Source organism: Moschus berezovskii, chromosome 5 (assembly GCF_049115385.1).
Source record: "Moschus berezovskii isolate FMDL1 chromosome 5, NW_MosBer_1.0, whole genome shotgun sequence".
In the NCBI taxonomy this organism is placed as follows: Eukaryota; Metazoa; Chordata; class Mammalia; order Artiodactyla; family Moschidae; genus Moschus; species Moschus berezovskii.
In genome coordinates, this window is record NC_142464.1 from 22,572,419 (window position 1) to 22,587,341 (window position 14,923).

The 14,923-nt window shown below is 38.2% G+C and overlaps 1 protein-coding gene across 4 annotated transcripts in view; it reads right to left on the reverse strand.

Moving 5' to 3' along the window:
- SEC24B (SEC24 homolog B, COPII component) overlaps nucleotides 1–14,923 on the reverse strand; it is an 81,999-nt gene that overhangs the window by 49,446 nt on the left and 17,630 nt on the right. For all 4 annotated transcript variants that reach the window (XM_055434792.2, XM_055434790.2, XM_055434794.2 and 1 more), the window contains exon 3: nucleotides 6,587–6,760. In XM_055434792.2, coding sequence (XP_055290767.2) covers nucleotides 6,587–6,760 — 174 coding nt within the window. The remainder of the gene's footprint in view (nucleotides 1–6,586; nucleotides 6,761–14,923) is intronic.

The following is a 14,923-nucleotide window of genomic DNA, read 5'->3' on the forward strand; positions in this document are numbered from 1 at the left end:
ATTGGAAAGACTGATGCTAAAGCTGAAACTGCAATACTTTGGCCACCTCATGCGACGAGTTGACTCACTGGGAAAGACTCTGATGCTGGGAAAGGTTGGGGGCGGGAGGAGAAGGGGACGACAGAGAATGAGATGGCTGGATGGCATCACCGACTCTGTGGACAAGAGTTTGAGTGAGCTCCGGGAGTTGGTGATGGACAGGGAGGCCTGGCGTGCTGTGATTCATGGGGTCGTGGAGAGTCGGACACGACTGAGCGACTGAACTGAACTGAGGGATGAATGTATCAATATTTAAGCTCTTTCCCAATTATGACTCAATCTACTCTGAATTTAACCTTTCTTTGCTCATTTAACTAAACTTTGTTAAAAGTTTAGGAATACTAATGGTACAAGAATATAACATTCCATTTAATCCACAGAAGAATGGAGAGTTCCAGAAAAACAATCAATCCCTATTTAAATGCCCTGCTCTAGACTGTAGAAATGTACATGGGGCACCTCCCACCTCAACCATCACCACCACCACCAACGAGGAAGTAAAGCCACATGCCTATTTTATTCCGTCAGGGCTTTCAAGGGATAAATCTAGAAAACCCGGAGGGAGAACATTATTTCACAGACTGAATGACATGATAAAGAACCTGTACTAACAGGGCTCCAATATTTAAAAAAGGACATTCTCTTTAACCTACCTGTCATTATTCTCTTCAGAGAGTTGGAGTTGCTTAATAAAAGGCATCTTTACTGTTCCCTAGATACAGTTACACTGGGAATAAATAAAACCAGTCTAAAGAGAAAATAAATCCCTTGGGGAGGCTAGCTTTTTTAAATTCAATAGCTCAGACTTTTGAGCCACTGTTACCTTTCCTAACCTAGTCTTCTAAGTACATACACTAGAAAACTTTGCAAGGGTTCCCACAAAAGAATGGTTTTACAGGAATCACTTTCCAAAACATTACTTTCCTTCCTATACTTTATCCATCTAAGAAAGTACCTGTGTTAAGAACAGACTTTTTCTCAACTTACAAAGGAAACACATTCCCTTAACTTATCCTAAATCTTAATATAGGAAAGTTTCCTCCTTCTCTAAATGATTAATCAACGCACCTTAAATCTATAGACTTTCTTTTACCTTTCCATACATGCTTCAGTTAAAAATTAAACATATTAGAAACAGGATTGGCTTTATTACTTCAGAAATATTGAAAAGTAGCGTAGTGGGAATAATGATTTATTTAATGATTCTGCATGTATGCATGCCCCAACAACTACTATCAAAGAAGCCACTGCTTTTCAGAGTTTGATGAGAACAAAGCAAAAACAGTAAGAAATATTAAACAGACAAGCAGCAGGACATTATGGATAAAATGGGGTCTCTGAGTTCAATTCCAGGAAATACCACTGTCTGTCTTTGGGCAAATTACTAACCTCTCTGTTCTTCATTTATATCATTTGTAAGGCGGGGCAATGAGTACCTCAAATGGTTGCTGGGAGGATTAAATGAATCAATATATTTTTAAATCTTAGAATGGAACCTGAAATACAGTAAATACTACACAAGTATTTGCTACAATTACTATTGAACTTCAAAACATGTTTTTGTGTATATTTAAATGAAAACAATTATTTTCAACTATTCTTAATACTTATCCCTAGGGCAAGTCATTAGAAAAAGGACATTCCACCAATCTGAGCAATATTTTGAGTAATGCCAGTTCCTTTAGTAGAATATTTTCTAGGACTACCAGTCTTTTTCAAGATACACTGGATTTCTCTCAAAGTCTATGAGATATTCAATAAAGTACTTTACAACACATTTTATCATAAAATATTTATAATAATTATAACCATTTCATATTTCCTTCTAATTTATACAGTATTTACTTCTTTCTACCTTCTTTTAAAACCAACAACAAAACATTTACTAGCAGGTAAACCTATTAGCTGGGCTTTCCAGGTGGCTCAGTGGTAAAGAATCCGCCCACCAATGCAGGAGACATGGGTTCTATCCCTGGGTCAGGAAGAACCCCTGGAGGAAGAAATGGCAACCCACTCCAGTATTCTTCCCTCAGAAATCCCAGGGAGGGACAGACAAGATTGGCGAGCTACAAGCCAATGGTGTCACAAAACAGTCGAACACACCTTAGCAACTAAACAACAACAGTAAATCTATTAGTACTTAGTAGTATACATATATATTTTATAAAATATATATACATACTGTATATATATATTTGTATATGTACAAATTTTTACTATGATGAAATTAATGTAATTATTTCTAACTTTTATTCATAATTCCTATTTAAATACTGGAAAAAAGTCAAATAACAGAGTTTGATAAACACTATGCATCTATTTGGGGCTTCCCTGGTGGTTCAGAAGATAAAGAATCTGCCTGCAGATCCCCTGGAGAAGGGAATGGCAACCTACTCCAGTATTCTTGACTGGAGAATTCCATGGACAGAGGAACCTGGCGGGCTACATACAGTACATGGGGTCGCAAGTTGGACGTGACTGGAGCGACTAACACTATGCATGTATTTTACCACAGGAATACAATGCTTTTTAAGACAATCCTTGCTTCACAAATAGCCTAATATTAGGTACATATTACAACGCTTTGTTTCAAATTTGGCAATGAGAAACAGCATACTGATTCACTGTCTAGTTTTTATAACTTACTATAAAAAAGAATAATTTTGACATTTAAACTTGACAGCTTTTAGAGATTTTGGCTTATGAGATATAAGATGAAATTTATTTCTCAGTGGAGTTTATGATACCTCCTGAAACTTTAGGAACACATTTCATTGGATTAAAAATTAAATCAGACTATTTGACAAAGAATAAAACGTGCCTCACTGGTTTGAAAATGAGGACTGCCTTTCCCAATTAGGTTATGTGGAGATACTACCTGTGAGATAAAAGTATGCGATATTATATTGGCAATAGTGAAAGTCGCTCAGTCGTGTCCGACTCTTTGAGACCCCATGGGCTATACAGTAAATGGAATTCTCCAGGCCAGAATACTGGAGTGGGTAGCCTTTTCCTTCTCCAGGGGATCTTCCCAACCCAGGGATTGAACCCGGGTCTCCCGCATTGCAGGCAGATTCTTTACCCGTTGAGCCACCAGGGAAGCCCATATTGGCAATAGTATAATGAAATTTACAGTATTTTGAATAACTGCTAACTCAGTAAAACAAACACCTCTCTAAACCTCAACTTCTCTCTTCTATAAAAGAAATACATGGTATGTCTGCTTCACATGATGATCAAGTGAGACAATAAAACCTAAAGGTATTTTTAAACTATAAAGTGCTACATGAAATAATAATGTTACCAGTTATCTACAACCTGGAAAATAAACTCAGAAGGTTAAAAAAACCTAAAAGAACAATATTGCTTTAATAAAACCCTTCCAATACCATTCCTATCTACCTTACATGAACAAAATTTCCTTAGTAATTATCTGTACAAAAATAAACAACTATAAATTAAACTTTTCTAAAATTTATCTTATTTTAATAATGAACCATATGCAACCCAGGTACAGAAAGCTATGGTGGGGAGGAGGGAAAGCCATTAACCTCAATGAAAGATGTATTTCCAATGAAAAGGTACTTTCCATTTAAAAAACACCGAAATTCATAATGTTTATTGTTTTCACCAACTAGAAACTCAAAATAACTGTACTGATAGAATAATCAAGAAGAAGAAGTGTTAACGCTTAGACACCTGTGGTTATAGACAATAACACAAATTTTAAAACTTCAGTTTTATATATATATATATATACATATGTGTATATATATAGTAGCAGAGAAGCATGATGGAGTGTCAAAAAGTTTCTAGCTTATGTATATATTTTTACTACATTCAAGAGAGGAGATACGATATTAAGAAGAAAAAGGAAAAATGTAAACTTTCTAATTGTTAAAAGACAGGCTCATTTCACTGTTTTTTTAAAAAGATGACAGACTTCATCCCAGTGTATACAACAAAAAACACATCTTTGTTTTAAAAGTCAATATATGCAGTACAGTGAAAATTATGTAACTGCAAGTATTTAAACTTCTGGTGAAACATTTTAGATGTTGATCTAAAAATGTTCAAGTAGATCTAGTTTTCTTCAAAAAAATTTTAGGAGGTATGCAAGCAAAAATTTGAAGTCTCTCCTCTAAAAACCAGTAAAAATTGCTGAGAGAATAACTAAGAAAGGGTATCTCTGAAACACTGGGAAAAAAGCACAACGTAAAGGTTGAGAACTGTTGTTTTCTTTGGCGGGCTTTCTGAGGACTTCCAAGCCTACAGGCTGGTGTCTCAGACAGCTCTGAGGGGCTGCTCTGAAGGGGAGGCTGGTGTCTCAGACAGCTCTGAGGGGCTGCTCTGAAGGGGAGGCTGGTGTCTCAGACAGCTCTGAGGGGCTGCTCTGAAGGGTAAGGGAGAAGCCAGGAGGGACAGAGGTTTTGGAGACAGAGACCAGGCAGCTGGAACATCAAAAGGTCACCATTAACTAAGGAAAACCAGCTAATGGATGTAGCACTTTCCTATTTGTGGGGAGATGCACTGCAATCACTCCATGATACACACCGCCGCTAAGGAGGCCAACGTCCAGTTCCCTTTCCGCGCTCCCTCAGGCGCTCGCTGCCGGGCGGCTGCAGCGGTTCAGGGCTAGGCAGCAGGTAGCCCCAGTGCCTCTGTCCTGAGTTCCCTCAGGGCTGACTGCTGGCGGGCAGCTACAGTGCCTCGCTGGCTGCCCCATTTTTCATTCACAGGAGAAAAAGACTAATCTCTTTCAAGTATCAGTATTTGAGAAGTCCTGTCAGACCCACAGCATACCATACACAGCCATAGCCTGCACAACCACCAGAAGTATCAGGCCCACAAACTACGATGTGCACGGCACACTTGGTGCCAGAACTCACACAGACCTGTGTGTATGTATATTCCAAATCTATCCAAAGGCAGACACCACTCAGTAGCCAATCTTCTACTTCAGAAAATAGAACAATAAAAGCTGCAGTTCAAATGTCTGCAGTATTATCTTTTCTGTTACTGATTCAAGGAGCGTTATCTTGGGTAAGATAAGAGCTTAACAGCTGACAAAAACAATAACTCAGCCTCACAGAGACAGCACAAGATGGGAAGGTGAGAGTTAAAAGATCTTTCATTCTACTATTCCCTAATTTATAATCTTGAGCAAGTCACCTAATTGCTGTGAATGTCACTTTTCTCATCTGTAAAACCAGGATGTCTCCTAGTAGAATTGATAAGGGGATTAAAATAAATTAGCGGGGGCAATGTAATGGGCCAAAACAAGCAAGATATGTGATATCTGGAAGGTGGCCAGCAATGGTTAGGAAACACACCACTCATTTAGTTAGGGCTCCTACCTACCCTTAAGTTTCTTCTACTCATGATAAGTAAAACTCTCCTAATAGTCCCTCACTTTGAAGGTAAATGCTGTAATAACTAGATTCTATTCCTAGTACATCTACTGGCTTGTTGGAAATCAGTGAATGCCCTTTGGTGCTGCAGTTGGTTTTTCTTAAAAAAAAAAAAAAAAGAATAAGAAAACCTATAATGTACATTCCAATCAAATGATAGAAAAGCCTCTGCTGACCATAGGAACACTTAGCAGGTAAGAGCAGTGAGACAAGTCGAAGGATTTATGTTGCTTTTTCCAAGTTTCAAAACAAAAAAGGGTTCTTCAGACTCAAGGTGAGGGGTTTTCATCACCTAGTGATACACTGCCTAAAACATTACTAATGATTATGATGGGAACACAAGGCACACATCCCTAAAGACAGTCCTTTCTCATCAAATGAGAAATACAGTATATTAATCTGAAACAGCAACAGATCTGGAATTTCAGCCAGACAGAAAACAATCAAGAATACTGCCAAAAGAAAAGGCAGTGTGGGGAAACAGGGTTAAAAGAACACCTGTCACTTAACACATGCAAACTATTAAATGAGCAAACAAATACACCATATTGTTTGTCAACAAGGCAAGAGTGTGGCTTACAAGTTCATTTTCATCCTCTCATTCTCAAAACTGGGTCAAAAGTTACTTTCTATTAATTATAAAGACAAGCAAAGAAGTCATCAAAGAGGATTTGTAAATTCACTAAATAAATCTTGGGTGTTTCATCCTAGAAGAAACAACAATCATCTATTAAAAAAAAAAAGAAATGAAATGGTCCATAATAGAGGGATGATTAGTAAATTATAATATACTGACACAATGAATTAGTCATCATGATTACAAAACTGTACAGACATATATGGAGAACTGCATCATTTAATAAATGTAAAAGCAAAATATAAAATATTATGTAAACTGATTACAATTACATAAAATACGTAACAGATTTAACAAAATTCTACAACATACATAAAATCATAAACAGGGGCTGGAATATATTAAAACATAATCATTTGAATAGAAACTATAAATTAGTTTTTCATATTTTCTATAAATTATGGTTATTCAGTTTGACTTTTTAAAATTAGCTATTTGAATTAGCATGTACATATATGTATGTATGTACTATACCTAGTATAACAGATTTCTCAAATACCTTTCTGCTGTAATAGCTCTGACGGCTGTGTAACCGAGGCCACAGGCTCCACTGGATGATTTGCAGCAGGAGGCATTCTAGTTGACGAGGCTCCTGACACAACAGTGGTTACTACTGGGCTGGACTTAGGAGGCTGAACATTTTGCATTACAGAACAGGACAAGGAATCTGCAACTGAAGACAAGAAACTGTTTCACCCACAGCAATAAGCTTGAAATACATTAAAATACCAACAAAACACAGTTTATCTGAAGTTCTTGTAGAAACTTCAGCAGCATCACACTTACCTGGTATGGCTGTATCTAGGAAATAACGGCTCCAAAGAAATGATTTTCCAAAAAACGAAAAATTTACTAAATGTTTTAATAACTTTTAATGGCAATTTTCCTAAAACATTCCACAAGCTTCCAAACCTTCTTAAACAAAATGAACCCCATCGATCTTTCCTAAAGATCACTATTGTTAATATGGATTATCGCACTGTGCAGTGGTGTACCTCAGATGATAGAGGTGGCTTGCTCCAACAGTAATGTCATTTGTGAATTACGCAGATGTTTCCAGCACTAGCTCTGATCCCATTTTGTACTGTAAACTGCCACGTCTCATTTGCTGTCTCTAGTCAGATGCCCTGTCTCACAGGTAGCTAAGGAAGGTTCTGAGATTATCACCAGGTTGGACTTCTGGAGCAAAGTGCATGTGATTCACAGTCGGTCTCCGTGACAGCTCCAATTGCCCGACCTGCAAGATCATCTTCAGCCAACCAAAAGATAATGGAACAACCTTCGATGACAACCTAGGTGTTCACTGGCGGATGAATGGACTTCAAAAGTTTGGTGGATCTAGATACACATACATGGAGGTATGTGTATGCAGATATACGTGTGTGTGTGTATACACACACAGTGCATGAACGGATACAGAAAATGTAGAAATAAATACACACACATACACTGGAATATCATTCAACCATAAAAATGTAGGAAATGCTGCCACATGACAACGTGAATGGACCCTGAGGTCATTATGCTGAGGTTAAGTCAGAAAAATAGTGTATGGTCTAATTTATATATGGAATCTAAAAAAGCCAAACTCACAGAAAGTTTTGGTTACCGGAAGCAGGGAGGTGAGGGAAATAGGGAGATACTGGTCAAAGGGTACAAACTCTCAGTTAGGAGTAGGTTCTGGAGCTCTAACGTACAGTATGGTGACTATACTTAAAAACACTGTTATTATACTTGAAAGTTACTAAGACAGTATATCTTAAATGTTCTCACCAAATACACACAAAAGGCAATTATGAGAGGTGACCAACCCTACGATGGTAGTCATTTTGCAATAAACTTGTGTATCACTATGCGGCACAGCTTAAACTTACACAACAGTATGCACACACACACAGACAGGTACGTATGTGTATTACATGCATGACGCACGTATGTGTATACATACATGAGCAAACTCAGGTCTAAGACTGAAACAAATGTAACAATATAAATAGTAACAGAACAAAATGGGATATACTTGCCAATAGTGTACAGACGACACAAACATGACGCACGGGAAGGAAGATGGGCTGTGGTCTAAGCGCGCTGACTGCCATATTACTTTCAGTAAGGACACACGTCACTGTGAGAGACACAGCCAACAGTATTTTTCAGCTTCTCTCATTAAGAAGTGGGAATCTATTTTCCCACTCCCTGAATTAGGCTTAAACCTTCGACTGGCTTTCACCAGCAGAATGTGGCAGAAGTAAAGGCGTACAAGCTCAAGACCTCAGATTTTGAGAGGCACTGAAACTTATACCTTTCAGCTCTTGAAACGCTGCCCTGACCCCGTCATGTAAGGAAGCGGATCTGGTCAATGTGGAGAAAGACCTAGGTACTCGAGTGAACAGTGGGAACCAACGGATAGACATGTGCGTGAAGCCCTAGGATCTTTCAGCCCAGCCAACTGTCAAGCTAAATGAAGTCACAGAAGTCCAGGAAAACAAGCAGAGGAGCTGCCCAACCAACCCACAGAACTGTGAAAAACAATAAATAATTCTCGTTTTCAACCAGCATTAGATAACTGATAAAATCATTCAAAATGTCAAAGTAACAAGAGTGATGAGTATATTTAACAGTACGAGGTAAAAATTAAGAAAGATATAATCACTTAAAATCGAGTGACAGAGAAAAGGAAAGGGGTATGGAAAACAGCAAATACACTAATTTTACCTTTGCTCATATGAGAAACTAAAAGACACTGTATAAAAATATATAAAATATTTCTGCTTCTGGTAATGATGATCTAGGTGATTAGGACTAAACCTTCTAAAGAAGATAACTTTAAAAAACTATATTTAAAAAGATTTTCTTAAAATCACCAAAAATCCAACTAATCTCTGGGGGAAAATCTATAAGAAATTGAAAATGCAAGAGAAATAAGCCCAGTACTCACCTGCTTTCACCCTATGGCTATCTATCGCAAACCAGATCTGTTGTGCTTGGTGGCCCTGCAGAGTGTGGATAATAAGATGTCTCCCACAGCAAACCCAAGACAGGGCATCTGCTACGGCACCCCACACCTTCACTTTTAGGATAGTATCTGAAGGGTGATAAACCCAGGACCAGGATAAATCAGGAAACCAAGCCTGACAAAAGCCAGCAGCTTTGTCAGAACATCTACACAGTCCACTACATCTAGGGCCTTAGACTGGGATCAATGTGATCACAAGCTGGTAGTTCTTGGAGGAAACTGGCAGAAGGAAATATAAATCCTCTCTGAAGAATGATTCCATCACCCTGGGCCTCTAGATGGTCCCACAAGTAATTTTTCAGAAACAAAATTCCAAGCACCAAGTCGAAGATAAGTAGTTCAGATGTGTACAGGCCCCTCTGTGTTCTCCAGTCTCCAGCTTGATACATGGCATCATCCTGCTTATAGTCCTTCAATATTCTGCCAGTGCTTGAGGGTGAAGACAAAACATCTTATCCTGAAAAACTTAATGTGGTCAACCAGGCCCTGAATGACCCCAGCCTCCTGCTGGTCCATGGTTCTCCTCTAGCTTCACAGTCTTTCGGTCCCTTGAACTCTCTTCCATTAAAGGGAGTTACACGTAATCCCCTTTAGATGTAACAGACTTTTCGCTTTAATCCAATAATTGATACAAATAAGTCTACGCCTTACATATGGGTATGTAGTTATAAAATCATAATAAAAGAAATACCCATGAACTCAGCATCCAACTGTGAAAAGAAAGCGTTTCCAATATTGCTGACACTCTTGATTCACTCCTCACAGAAGGCATTCCCTTGCCTCCCTCCTGATTGTGTTCACTATCCCCTTGCTTTTGTTATTAAATAGCTTACCACACAAATATGTATCTCTAAACATTATTCCTGTTTGTTTTTTAACCTTTATCATCACAGCATATGACATATATTCTTCCATGAATGCTATATTTCCAGGATTCATTTGTGTTAATGAGTGCAGCTCTATTCAGCAGTCCATGGAAGGATATACATGATTTATCCATTCAACTACCAATGGACATTGGGGTTCTGATTTTTTCATTTTCACATGCAGTACTACAGGAATACACATGAACCTGTCCCTGGTGCACATGTGCAGCTTCTCTGGGGTGGAGCTTCTCAACGCGTGTGCCACAGCTCCAAAGTATGTAGCTGCGCAGCAAGGAATGAGAACACCCTTGGCCCCAGGGGTATTAGCCTGTGGGAAGTGAGCTCTTTGGCCAAGGGAACAGACTAGTCTCTTTAGCTCAGAATCCCCAAAATGTCATTTCCTACTAGCACTATACATCTAAAACAGGAAGTGGTGCTCTAGGGCCTTCTTATTCAAAGTGTACTCCACAGGGTAGCAACACTTCGGTCAGAAACTTGATAAAATCCTTAGGCCGGGCCACACTAGCCCCGGTGAATCAAGACCTGCATTGTAACAGGACCCTGGGTAATTCATATGCACAAAGTATGAGAAGAACACTTCTCTACAGCTCACAGAAGTGGGATAGCTGTGTTCTAGAGTATGGTTACCTTCAATTCCACTAATGCCAAATTTCCCTAAAATACTGAACCAATAGATCCTCCGACAAACAGTGTCTAAGATTTTTTTTTTATTCCACATCCTTGCCATGCCCTGGTATGGTCAGTCTTTCCAAGTTTCATCATCCTGACACTAGGTACAAGTAGTTTTCCCATTCTAAGCTGCTTTTCCCTGATTATTAATGAGACCGAGTATGTTTTCTTTTGTGAAATGCCTGTTTGTGTTATTTTCTTGGTTGTGTATTTTTCTTTTCCTTATTGATCTTATGTGTTATTTGTGTAATTTTGGATAAAATACTACAAAATTTTTTCTCACGGTTAATGGCAAGTAAAGTTCTTAATTAGAAATTAGTAAAGCTCATCAACAATGTTAGGCTACCTAACATTGTGTGTAGTGTCCTTAAAAACGTCTTCCCTACCTGAAGGTTCTTCCATATTTTCTCTGAAAAGTTTTGAAGTTTTGCCTTTTTGCATTTAGATACTTATTTTATCTGTAATTTATTTTATACATGGAAAATTCATTCTTCAGATTGCAGCTCACATATCAAATATCAAGGAAAACTTCCCTAAGCTCCATGACTAACAGGCCAGATGTACCTAGAATACTCTTCGCCAAGCACCATAAATCTCTGCCTTATGATACTTAAATGACAATAGCAATTTTACATTTATTTGCATTTATTTGGATAATGTTTGCCTTCCTAAGAAGATTACAATTTCATCAGGTAAGGCATCAAGTCTTTTTATTTGCTTTTTTATCTCCCAGCACTAAAATAAATGCTTGTCACATAGCTGGCTTTCAAATATCTGGCAAATAAATGAAGACAAGTTCCACAAATATTAAAGACCACCGAAAAAAAGGCCAGGAAGAAAAACAACAAAACTACCCCTTTCATAAAGAGAATGAGACAAATGAAATATGGTATATTTAGCGACAGAACACAATTCAAAAATAAACCGTCTATCTATTTATTTGTTGGCATTAAGGTAGCTCCCATGTTAGTTCTTAGCAGCTTCTCAGTAAGTGTACATACAACTCTGCTGGAACTAGGGAGATTAAATTCTCAACTAATAACACCATTACCCATTCAAGCTGTTCAAACTAGAAAACTTAAATCAACTTCTATCATTCCTTTTCCTTCATAAACCCTATCAACCAATTCTTGAAATCATCTCTTGCCACCTGTCTTCTGTCTAAACGCATCCCAACCTATGTTATCATCCTTCAACTAGATAGTTGTAGTTAGTTCCTTCCTAGTTAGTCTCCTTGTCTCCAAGTTCTTCCTCTTCCAGTTCACCTACCACACTGCTCACAGAGAAAGATCTGAAACACAAATCTGACAGTGGCACCACTGTGCTTAACAATTTCTGATGGCTGCTGATTACGGATAGAACCAAGCTTAGGCTTTTCCTTCACCTCGTCCTTTCCACTCACCTGCCCAACGCCACAGCCCAGCAGAAACTGGGAAACGGAGACACCAGAAAAGGAATAACCGAGAAAACCAAGTTTCGAAGGAAGTGGTCATAAAGATGGACACTGCATCTTCTGAGCTTAAAGGCGTAAGTACAGAAAATCTTCAGGTGGAAGGTACAAAGGTGAGAAAAGATACGGTTCAAGAGTGCCTATGAAAAACTGAAGACTATGAGGGTGAGGGAGCAAAATTATTATTATCTCACAACTCTGCAATCTCAACACAAGTTCCCGAAGCTGAAAATAATCTCTTAACTGTACTATTTGTACCTCCAACGTAGTTTTCTAACTTATTTCTAACTTGACTTCTTTTATCCAGATAGTCAGTCACCTCCGAGTATCCACTTTGCTTTTCCTCAGGCACGTCATCACCTCAAGATGACAGACATATATTAACCTATCAGTGATTACACCTTGGTATCATGTAAGTTTAGATTTTTACACAAGGATTTTATCAGTGTTTATTATTATTATTTTTATGAGTAGATTTTTAAAAGTTTCTTTTTAAAAAAAATAAAATTATACTTGGTAAAATAGCATTAATCAGATAGTACTATTTTACAATATGCCAGCAAGATGTGATCCTTGTTGAACTTGTATTACTCAACCAACTTCACCTCAAACTAGGAAAGAGCTTCTGAACCTTGAGAAATTTACCTACAGAGATAGTTAAAAAAAAAATTAATGGCCTAATGATACCTTTTAAACACTAGCCAAAATTTCACCCTAAATTAACTAAACACAGCACTCAAATCATGCATCACTATGTTTTTAACAAAAATAATCTGAAATTCTAGTGCTAAATTATATTAATGTGCTTTTCTAAAATAAAGAGGCAAATGAGATAATGTTTAAATGTCTCTTTTATTCCACATTTCTGAATATGAACTCAACTGCCTAAAAGTAACCACATGTATCAATCACTGTATTTCTGATAATCACTTAACTTTAGGATCTCAACCCTTCATGAATTGCTGAAGTTTAACTATATTACCCGAAACTGAAACTAATATAATCAAGTAAATAAATGCAATCATTCTTATCAATTACTCAAAGATTAGTTTTCATACAAAACCACGCTTAATATGTAAGATTCCTACTTTGACAATATAATTTAAGTGTCCAAAGCAATTAAACTGCTTGTCTTTCTAGAAAATTAAAATCAATATACCTATAGTTCCCAAACCTTGTACTTGGGCATCCAAGTTGCCCTTGCACACAGCCCCAAGGGATGTTTTAAATTTTCCAAGAGAAAAACAGTAACATCTGTCAGAAAACCTTATGAACTATTACTACGATGTAGTGTGGGCCACTGGAAAAAAATATTGAGAAACATCAACTGAGGAAGTTTAGGAACTACTGTAATACTGAATTTTAAACTAAAATTTAAAAGTAATCTCTTTATTTCTTTAGAAATCATGACAAGCAGTAGGCCATATTAACCTGAGATATATCTAATTTGTCAACTTCTGAACTATAATTAAAGTCATTTACCAATCTAAGGCGGGGGGAAACCCACTTCTTTACACATTAACTTCTAAAATTATATTTATTATGGCTTTCATAATATAGTATTACAATTAAAACAATAGAAATACACTCCCTTCTCTTTGCCTAATGGATTAATTACTAAACATTCAACTAGAAGGTAACTTTGTAATTATCCTTCAGTTCAGTTCAGTCGCTCAGTCGTGTCCGACTCTTTGTGGCCCCATGAATCACAAAAGCCAGGCCTCCCTGTCCATCACCAACTCCCGGAGTTCACTCAAACTCATGTCCATCGAGTCGGTGATGCCATCCAGCCATCTCATTCTCTGTCGTCCCCATCTCCTCCCACCCCCAATCCCTCCCAGCATCAGACTCTTTTCCAGTGAGTCAACTCATCGCATGAGGTGGCCAAAGTATTGGAGTTTCAGCTTTAGTATCAGTCCTTCCAATGAACACCCAGGATTGATCTCCTTTAGAATGGACTGGTTGGATCTCCTTGCAGTCCAAGGGACTCTCAAGAGTCTTCTCCAACACCACAGTTCAAAAGCATCAATTCTTCAGCGATCAGCTTTCTTCACAGTCCAACTCTTACATCCATACATGACCACGGGAAAAATACTCTTTATTCAATATTTCTTTCAATAGTAGGCCCTTGCCAATAGGTATTCTACTCATAAGCCAAGTGGCCCCACCTTTTCCAATCCTACATCTTAATATAAATTCATTCTATCTGGTCCTATTCCCACCTCAGAAATAAGATAGGAATTACCTGACTTTCTTTTTTTGTCACAAAAGTCATAAAATCCTTAGGTCAGAGGGACCTTATATAAGCTGATCTGTAAAAAGATTGCTGAAAGGAAAAAGAAAACAGGATCTCTACCGGACAGAAAGCCCTGGTTCTGAGATGGGTAGACTGAGAGAAGAAACTGAGCTTTAGGACACACTCTGCTTTCAGTACTCAGGACAGGCTTTCCTAGTTTGTAAAGCAAAGGGACAGCACTAGAATTTGGATCTGTCACCAGACATCACTCAAGATCCAGTCAGAAATTCAGATTCCCAAGACTACCATGGAGATTATTCTATTCTAGCTCAGTCAGTTGGGTTTGAGGGATTCTATGCAAGGGACTCTGGGGACGACAGAGAACGAGATGGCTGGATGGCATCACCGACTCTGTGGACATGAGTCTGAGTGAACTCCGGGAGTTGGTGATGGATGGGGAGGCCTGGCGTGCTGTGATTCACGGGGTCGCAGAGAGTCAGACACGACTGAGCGACTGAACTGAACTGATGCAAGGGACTCTGGTGCAGGGCCAGATTTGGGAATTGTGACGGATGCTT